Source organism: Limulus polyphemus, unplaced genomic scaffold, assembly GCF_000517525.1.
Source record: "Limulus polyphemus unplaced genomic scaffold, Limulus_polyphemus-2.1.2 Scaffold2788, whole genome shotgun sequence".
In the NCBI taxonomy this organism is placed as follows: Eukaryota; Metazoa; Arthropoda; class Merostomata; order Xiphosura; family Limulidae; genus Limulus; species Limulus polyphemus.
In genome coordinates this window covers 42,814-53,054 of record NW_013668398.1, presented here as the reverse complement: position 1 = coordinate 53,054, position 10,241 = coordinate 42,814, and the positions used below count along the sequence as shown (strand labels likewise).

At 30.3% G+C, this 10,241-nt stretch overlaps 1 protein-coding gene across 1 annotated transcript in view; it reads right to left on the bottom strand.

Moving 5' to 3' along the window:
* The window catches only part of LOC106467903, a gene marked incomplete at its 5' end in the record, with an annotated part of 75,410 nt that overhangs the window by 31,352 nt on the left and 33,817 nt on the right, over positions 1-10,241 (bottom strand). The window contains one exon of the mRNA XM_022396122.1: positions 3,691-3,799. Within this exon, the coding sequence (XP_022251830.1) occupies positions 3,691-3,799 (109 nt within the window). The remainder of the gene's footprint in view (positions 1-3,690; positions 3,800-10,241) is intronic.

Genomic DNA, 10,241 nt, shown 5'->3' with positions numbered 1-10,241 from the left:
CTGACAAAGCTAGCTAGCTTCTTGGCAATTGTACGTACATCGACTTCAAGTTAACTCACTGGATATTAAGAAGACTCTGAACTGGAAATAAGATTTTATGTTGTTAGTGAAATTTTTGTTTATAAAACTTTGTTTGTGGTGACTATTCGTAATAATTGTTGTTGTAAATTGTACTGTTGTATATATATATATATATTAAAATGTATTTATGTGAAAAACGAAAACAGTGTGTATCAATCTTGTTGGCAAATAGCATAAATTAACTAAACTATTGGCTTCGGACTATTTCAAATTCGCAATACGTAACAAACCTGTATGTGATGGAGAAAAATGGATATCATTTTCGGATTCAGCATACAGGAATTACTGTAGAATACAATAACACCATCACAGGCCTGTGCAATCAGAAGAACGAATTTTAAGAGTTATATAAACAAAGGCATAGAAAGCCAAAATGTTGTATGAAAAAAAGATAAGAAAATTTACTGCATGGTGGGTTTATGACACAGAATGGTTTCCAGTAAAAGTAGTTGAGAAATTTATAATTTCTTCTCTAATGAGGAGGGCATCGAAGAAAGGTAACTGCATGAAGAATTCACATTCAAAAGTGAGACTAGTTTCAGTATAGCAAAAGTATACATATTGAAGAAAGTTTATTATGATATCATTGTTGCCCTGCCCCACACAATTAATGTATCATCTACATATCTAATCCATATATTTGATTTCAGAATAGCATTACTGAATAGTTTACTTATCAATATTTTATACAAAAGAGATGACAAAGCTGAGCCCATGGCTATATCAGATTTTTGTTTGTAATATTTACTGTTAACTTTAAAGAAAATAGGTGGCATACAAACACTACTTAAGTTAATGATACCCTTAATTTCAACCAGGGTGAAATGTTCATTACAAGACATTAATGAAAAACATTTGATGACCTCATCAATGGGAACTTTTTTAAAAAAGAAATGATGTTAAAAAACTAATTTATCCATTGGATCTAATTTTATTAATAAAGTCCACAAAATTTTTCATACCGTCTCTTGACATAATACTTGTATTAAAATCCTCTACTGCACAAAGAAAAAAAACTCTCTCAACATGACCACTTTGTACTCTTTAAAGTCTTTATAGATTTAATACTTCTTAACTTTCAACACAGTGTGTATATCTTCACAAAATTTGGCAGTCTTTCACTTAATATTATAAGTCACATACAAAAAATCATATTTTTTAGTGAAGTATTTTTAATAAAATAAATAAATAAATAGTCCGTGTGCAAAGTAATTTTCATGTTAAAATTAATAATATTTTTCCTCATCTCAAATTTCCTTTGTGTGATCCTTAAAACCTCCTAAATGCATTTCAAACGTTTTTTTTCAGTAAAACCTTATCTGTTATTTTCTCTACCCTATCTCAAAATGGGATTGGTCAATTTGACCGACCTCATAACCAACAAGAAAAAAAAAAATCAAAATAAATCTAAATTACTTTTTTTTTTCTTTCTAATAGGACTTTAAACTGTAACAGGAAACTACAATCATTTATTGTAAGTAGCTATAGGTTCGTAACAGTATACATCTAGTTATTGTTCAATTTTATTGTTTTATTGTCCTTTGAACAGTGTCTAACTACTATTTGTGTAATTATAAGTTGTAAATCAATCAGGGAATGTGTAGCTCACATTATGCTAATGAATTACATTACTGACGAGATGCTCACATGTGTGACTTGTGAAACATTTTTATTATAATATTATTATTATTAGTACTTATTTTACCTAATCTAATCTTAACTAACCTAAAAGGATCCCTATTTTTACATCTTAGTTACTTTTATAATTATACATAAAGAATAAACATGAAAAAAACAAGAAATAAAATACTTAACCAATCTTCTTTTTTCTACTATAGATAGTAATGCACTTAATAATTTTTATTTAATTAAATAATGCACCAAAGAAAATAGAATAATAACATGCAAAAAAGTAGACAAATTCACTTACTTCTCAAAATTTTCCTGGCTTTCTAGCTATACGACAAGAGCCATTATAAATTCATCAAAGCTAGTCATTAACTTTCCCATGAAAATGATGTTGGTACTCGACTGAAATTGACATCTAACTGTTCATAACGTTATACAATACGTCATTTCATAGATGAAAACCTTGACTTTCTATTGGTTATAGGTAATATATAATAAAACATATGAGTGAACTATTAACGAATTCTGAAAGAGAGGATTTGACAAGTAGGCATTGCAGGAGTGGTCTGATTTTCTATTCGATAGCTGTAGCCAAACAAAATTAAAGGCTATAAAAATTATGGTTTGTCTGAGCAATAATGATTTTACAGAGAGTAATCTACATTCAATTTCATACTTTTTAAAGGGGTGGTGGATAAAATAGGGATGATGATATGGTAAAAGAAAATGTGTCACATGAGTCACACCAGTGAGAATTCAGGATTTTTCAAAATATTGCCTTGTAGAATTAAGAACTTAAAACTTATATACTATTAAAATATGGATTATTAGCTAAGAATTTATACTATTCTAATTGGTATAACATAAACAAAACGTAGTTTAATAAAATTTTGAAGGTAAGACGTTAAAACCTTGTGTCATGCACAGTAAAAGATTAATGTTCGAATCAGTGATTGATAATCAGATAATTCTAATGTTAGTACATCCCTAGTTGTTGTTAAAATTATCATAGAAAAGTATACAGAAGTTTAGAGTATTTAACTATAATTTAAAACATGGATTTTATATATTTTAATTAAATTAAAATTAATCTACTTACAGTATTAGAAACTTCTATACTTTAATGATTATTTTCTTAATGGATAATTATACAAATATATTTTAACTCCAGAAGTATATTACTGGTAAGTAGAGACATGTACCACACTTTAATAATATAAAACTTTAAAAAAAAACATTTAACTTCTGAATACAGTATGCATATAAAGAATACAATTATATGAATATAGCTGAATGAGGAAGAATGACAACATTTAAACCAAAAATATATACTCAGTTTAATCATGCAAAATCTACATTTAAAAAATGTTGGTAATACTGAAACAAGGAAATTTACTGCTTTGAGAAATTATTGAAAGAGTACAAGTATCAGAGCAAAATAAATCCCATCAAAAGTTAAAAGCTCTGTTACCATATACATACAGATTTTACACAAGCAGATATACATTTTTCACCCCAGTATAGTCAATAAATTCATACTAAAAACATTATACCTTCAAAAGTCTAAAGAAATAAAAAAACTTTAATAATAGTTGAAAAACAAGACAATTTAAAAGTTCCTAACACCAAGTATTTAATATTATAATAAGATATTTTAGTTTGTTACACAGATAAATTCTGGATAAATAGCCATAAGACATTAATAAAAAAAGTATTATTTTTCTAATAAAGGGTTCCATAAAAAGAATATGTTCATTGTTCATATCAATCATAATGGTATTTTTAATATAAAAAAAGAAAAATAATTATGTATTTATGTAGTTTAAGGTTCTCTTTTAGCCTCAATTTAGACTTTAGAAATATTGCAAATATCAATACATTCTGTAGTCTTTCCTAGCACAAAATATATTTTTTCATATAACTAGATAAGTTAGGTTAATTACAAAGGGTTCCAAAGTAATGTGATATAGATTTGATTACCTGTAATAGCTTGGAGATGTTGTCTCCCATAAAGATGTTCTTTTTTGTTGTGCAGTGACACAAAAAACTGATCACATACTTTACAATACAGCTCATTGGTATCTTCTTCCTACAACAAACAAGCACAAAAAATTATTACTATGAGTATGTACATATATAAATACATTCTAAGTACAAATAAAATAATGCATACATTCAGTTAATCATTCATAAAAAATTTGGAAACCTACATCTTAATCCATCCAAAAACACTTGAAATAAAAAAAAAAAGTCAAAATTCTGCTGTAGCTCAAACAGGTGATACCTCATACACACACACAGCAAAATAAAGCAATTTGACATTATTCATATTACATTATTTTATTCATGTGCTGTTAAACTGAAGTTGTATTTAGCTTAGCTCCTGATTCACTACATAAATTTTGTTCAGTGTAACTTAGTAATGATTCTTAAATTAATTAAGAGCAAATCTGAAAATAAATTCAGTTGAAGCACAATTTTGGTTTTTTCTTTCACTCAAGCATTTGTAGATGGATTTCATGTTTGTTTGTGTCACATCAACCCAAGTCACTTATACCTTTAAATGGAAGCAACTCGTACAGGGAAGCAATTTGCAGATCAGGATATGGCTAATATTACACACATTATCAAGTATATTTCATGGGATTTGAAAGTTTCTTATTGCAAAGAATGACAATGTGTGAGAAAGAGCAGCAGTGACTCCAGATGAAACTTATTCTGAGCTATGCAAGATGAATTCTAAGAATGAGATTCTCTAGATGAAGAAGAGGAGGATTTTGTATTTTTTTTATTTATGAATGTTCTTTCTTATTCCCCATTGATGTGGTATGCTTTCAAAAATAAATATTTCTTTACAGCTAAAAAGAAGTAGGTAACTGTTTCGGCTAAGTATAAGCAGACTGAATTTATTGCTTCATGCTGCTGATGGTAGGATTAGTAACTATTGTAATTTCTAAGAGATAAAGTGGTCGCAAAGTGCTTATATTGCAAGTGCTCAGTCCAACATTCACTTTGCATTCATCATTTTTTCGAGTTCCTTTTTCTTAGTTGCAAATAAGACAAAATTCAATTCATTTTAAAACAAGTTTTACATTTTTGACAATCAGTCTTTTCAAAAGTGTGCACATTGAACTTCTTCAGATTCATACCACCAACAAAAGAGAATACTTGCACTATTTTGTTTTTTATTGGTGGAAAATGATATAGGTACTGAAATTTTCTGGAAAAATTTACGTGGATCTAAATTCAAAAATAGGCAAAGCTTGTGAATTTTGCAGACATGTTCTATTGATGTATAGTGTTCAGAATAAAACAAAACATTCACCATTCGTAATTCTGGAGAAAATTAATAAGCATGCATTATGAGTAAACTCTGTAAAGAGAAAAAAACTACAGCAGTTTTGTTTTTCTTTTCTCTTTTATTTTGGCTACAATATTGCCAAAAGAAGTTCATATGGAAAGCATTTTGTCTGAACATTATGTTCTCAAAAAGGGTTAACATGCACACAAACAAACCAAAAAAAAAAAGATTAAGAACCCTGTAAATAAGTTTCGCTTCCCAAAGGGTTATTGAAATAAAAAAATTGAAAAATAGTATTGTAAACAATTATAAATTATATGGAGTTACTCATCTGTCAGTGTGATTAAAATTCTTCACAAAAAACATTTCAAAAAGTGCTTGTATAATAATTCTAAATGGAAAAAATACATCTGCAATAAAGCCAACACAGAATGAATATATATATTGACCCATTGGAATGTTTATGCTGAAGTCAGTCAGAGGCCAGAAGTCTTCTTCCCATAATTAAACCAACTGTCCTATGGACAAGTAACTTTGGAGTGTGAAATGAAGTAGCACCCTTTCCCTTGTCTAAGATTTTAAGTTTGGCTTATATAGTTAGTTAAATGTGTGGTATTCTCAAGTTTCCCTGACTTCCCTCAAAGTAGCTTGCATGAACCATAAAAACAGGAGGGTTGTAAACAATTACAATCTTTATTGAAATAATCACACAATCAATAACCAAGTTAAATACTTGAATAAGTGCTTGCAATCGGCTGGAGAGAGAGAGATATTTATTTACTCTCCCTCATCGATGCCGGGAGTTTTTATACAAAAGAAGGAGGGTTGTAAACAATTACAATCTTTATTGAAATAATCACACAATCAATGACCAAGTTAAATACTTGAATAAGTGCTTGCAATCGGTTGGAGAGAGAGAGAGAGAGATATTTATTTACTCTCCCTCATCAGTGCCTCTAATTTTATTATGCTAGAGCATTCATTTCCAAATCAGTGATAATAAGTTTAGTGGGAAAACAATCATATGTAGCAAAAAACCTGAATGGACTAGCTAAAATAAATATTCATATAGATGGGGTTGCACAGATGTGAGATGTCTCAAATTGGGTTGGCACCAAAAAAGTGTGGGAACTGCTACTCTAGAGTTCAAATGATAAGTCTAAAGAAAGGTATGCCTTAAACAAGGATATTATAATGCAATCTATCTTAAGAGGCAATATCTACTGGAAGTCAAACAAAAAGGTCAGACAGTTAATTTATAAATAAAAGAAAACATTATAATATATATAAAGTTCTCTACCCAGGTGCATACAATATCCATGTGACAGAGGAGATTTTATACCCCAAGGGCAATCACATGATTCACCACAAGAACAGACCACCATTTTTGTTCATAGTATTATTCATGCTACAGTGATCTCTTCAAATTTAAGAAACAAGCAATGACACTAGAGACTTATGCAATCCAATGAATTAACCAAGATGTTAGAAACTTAGTAATGCCTTTTACCAATGTTCTGTACTAAGAATAAACATGATTCACCACAAGAACAGACCACCATTTTTGTTCACAGTATTATTCATGCTACAGTGATCTACTCAAATTTAAGAAACAAGCAATGACCCTAGAGACTCATGCAATCCAATGAATTAACCAAGATGTTAGAAACTTAGTAATGTCTTTTACCAATGTTCTGTACTAAGAATAAACGTCGAAACACGCTGAGGATTTGAAAAATTATCTAATTTTATTTTTAACGTATGCTAATATGCCTGGCATCAAAATGTAGTTTATAATTCAACTTTGTATATTATCCACGTTTCAATAAATTCTCAATCTTTGCTTATCTGTATCATATGATGCTCTTGCACTCTGAATTTCCCATTTAACATTTCCTTTTTACTGTTTAATGGGTATCAATCCCAACTAATTACAAAATCATATGATAGATATTGATAAAGCAAAACATAAAGTTAAGATTCTTAATCTTCTTGCTTTACTGATATATGAAAAAATGTCTAACACACATAACATACTTTCACAATTTCATTCTGTCTTTTAAAAAATATCAAAAATTCTTTATGACATTTCTATTGTATTATTTAAGACCAATGAAAGAAAAGCAGCTTTTTTTAGAAGACTTTTTATAAGGATTATGTTGTTGTGTTGCTTGTAAGTAGACATTTGGCATCAATTTCATTACAATAGTGTTGTTCATTTTGAAGCTTATAACAGAAATTTTTTATGTAAAAAGTCACTTAAACTATAGTAGTTGTAAGACATTTTATTCTATTTTTGTGTTCCATAAAGCATATTTGAAATAAACATGAATTATTTTGTGGACAAAAAAGCATCATCACAAAGATTTAGAGTGCCTCATTCTCTATGACAAAAAGTCTGAGTCCAGGCATAATATATTTCTTATTTTTTTATGTATATTTATTCATTGTAATAGAATAAAAGACAAAATTAGAAACTTATTAGGTTAGATAATAAAATATAAAACAAAAAAAAATCTTATGGTACTTGATATCCTACGCTTAAACAATCACACACACACGTAGCATAATGTGATTTGTAACTAGATTGTTTGTTTACATTAGGCTGTCCAAGCTTAGGGACAGCTGTGGCAGCTGCTACTTTGGGCTTTTTTACTTCTTGTGGTGGATACTGCTCTAGAAAGGGAGAGAATGTCTCTCCTTCCCAAGTGGTGCCACACTGTTTTACTTGGCTTCTCATGCAATCTGTGGAGGTCATTGAGAAGTACGCTTGTCCACATTGTTATTCAACCTTTCAGAGGGACACCTCCTTTGAGCTTTGAACTCAGCTTAATTAACAGCTAGATCTTCCACTGAATCAAAGTATTGGTGCAACTCTGCCATGACCTTGTTTCAGTCTTGAAGATGTGTCTGCTTCACAGTCCTTACAGCTTCCCAACTTCGAACTCATAGCTTATGCTAGGAAGAACTGCCTTGGTTACTGTGGTACAGCATGGCAGGCTGGTGAAGGAGTTTATGCATTTGGATGAATACTAGATTTCTGTTTCTAGGCTGTGGAATGGCGAGGTACCTACAGGATCTCATCAAATGGTTGTTTTGACAATAGACCTCTCTGCTTGAAAAGATTCAAAACGACACTAAAGATTACAAACTGCACCTTTTTGTACTTGCCATTGGACCTGCTAGTAAAACAGCTCCTGTTTTTGAGCTTAGACTAATGGCTTCCCTAGTCTCTCCTAATCAATCAGTGATTGGACTGACCAGATCCAGGATGGCTTTAAATCCCCAATCAGTCTCAGAAACACTAAACTGTGATCCATCATGATGATCCTTATTTTACTGAGTCTCCTGAATACTGAAGTTAAACATCAGAGAAAAACAACTTTACAAACTCTCCAGACAGTGACAGTCCTCTTTCCCTGGGCTGCAAGGATATGTTCATCAGAGACTTTTGCTGCATCAGCAAAAGTCAGATGTCCAGGAGACGACTTCACCCAATTGGTCTAACTGACAACCACCCACATCCAGCAGCTCTCTCGACTAAGACATCCTGTGGACAATGCCACTTCCTGGCAAAATTTCATTCAATGGTACAAGAGCCTGAAGAGTATTTAAAACAAAATACTTGTCCAGAAAAATAGCCCTCCACATTAACAGTATTCATGATCAAAGCACCAAAATTTCTTCTTTCTTGAAAGGAAAGCACTGGTCAAATAAAATGGATATATAAACTCTCAAAGTAAAACTTTTTTTCTTCTTCAAAAATTAATGTCACTAAAGAAATAAACTTTAACTTATAGCCTTTTATGTTTTATACTGCTAGATATTATGTTTACTTAAAAAAGGGGGTGTCATTAAGAGCCTAAAATTGTCCACAACCTCACACAAAAAAGGTTGGAACTGTAGTTTCAATGGTTGTAGGTAAACAATATGCTTTGTGAATAAAATGACCCTATCTCTAGGTAAATAAATTATTAATTCTACTTACTTGGAGATAAGGGTTGTTTTATTCACAAAGGTCTAAGATACTCCAGACTGCATTACATACTCTGAAATTCTGAAAAGAGAAAATAATAACTTTATCATGTTGTACATGCCACACTGATGGTAATATGCTCCAAAGTTGTACTTTAATACAGCATGCATAAGAGAACTAATACAACCTGATTTTAAATGGTTCGCTATGAAGAAGAGATTTGATAGTTGTGGGGAATATTGTGCATGATGAACATTAGTTATTTCTGTTCCACTAAGGAGTTTACTATTTGAAACATATGTTTAGATGTGGTGAGACATGATTGAAGATAAATGAGGTTATGTACTGAGGAATACCTCTTCCCCACTGGTAATTATTTCTCATTTGATTACATACACAAGAATATTCTGCTACAGATAAAACTACAATCATGGCATATGGCATCAAAAGTCTAGTCTTTATGAATCTTCTTTGACACAGCAGCAGATGATTACTAGATATGTGGCTGCTATTGCCAGTGTCACTCGGTATTAGTAGAGCAAAATGATGCTATACTCATATTGTACCTGTTTAACCCTTTGACTACCAGGTTCTTACTGTAAGTACATAACATCACTCTCATCATATTTTGTTTCAAAAATAAAACTAGTGGATGAAATTGTTTGAAATTTGACAAAAACTTTCCTAAAGGTATGTAGTTTCAGGAAAATAAGATATTTAATTTTGAATTTTTCTACGAATGCTAATAAAAACCTATCATTTATTATAGTTATTTGCACTGAGACTCTGAATAGTTCACATGCAAGGTAATTTTAATGTTAAGTATAGAAATACTATTTTTAAATTATAGTTTTCAAATTTCATTTGCATAACATCAAGAACTTCCTAAATGAATATCAAAAGTTTTTAAAGGTGAATTATTATAATTTATTTTCAATTTCTCTATGATATCATGAAGTGTAACTATTATTATCAATGTATAGTGCAATGAAATGTATAAAATTAAGAAATGGAAATATGTACATATCTTTCAACTCTTCATCGAAAAATCTTAAAATATCTTCTTTGGATCATATGCATAATTTCACATCTTTACCTTTTCACTTATAGTTTATTTTCAATATCTTATTTTACTTTCATGTTCTTTCCTGTTAATTATTTATGCCAACACATATCAATGGGGGCCTGTGGGCAATATAACAGTATCATAAGCACAGATACTTTAGCCTCAAGCAAAATGTTTGTTGTGAGACT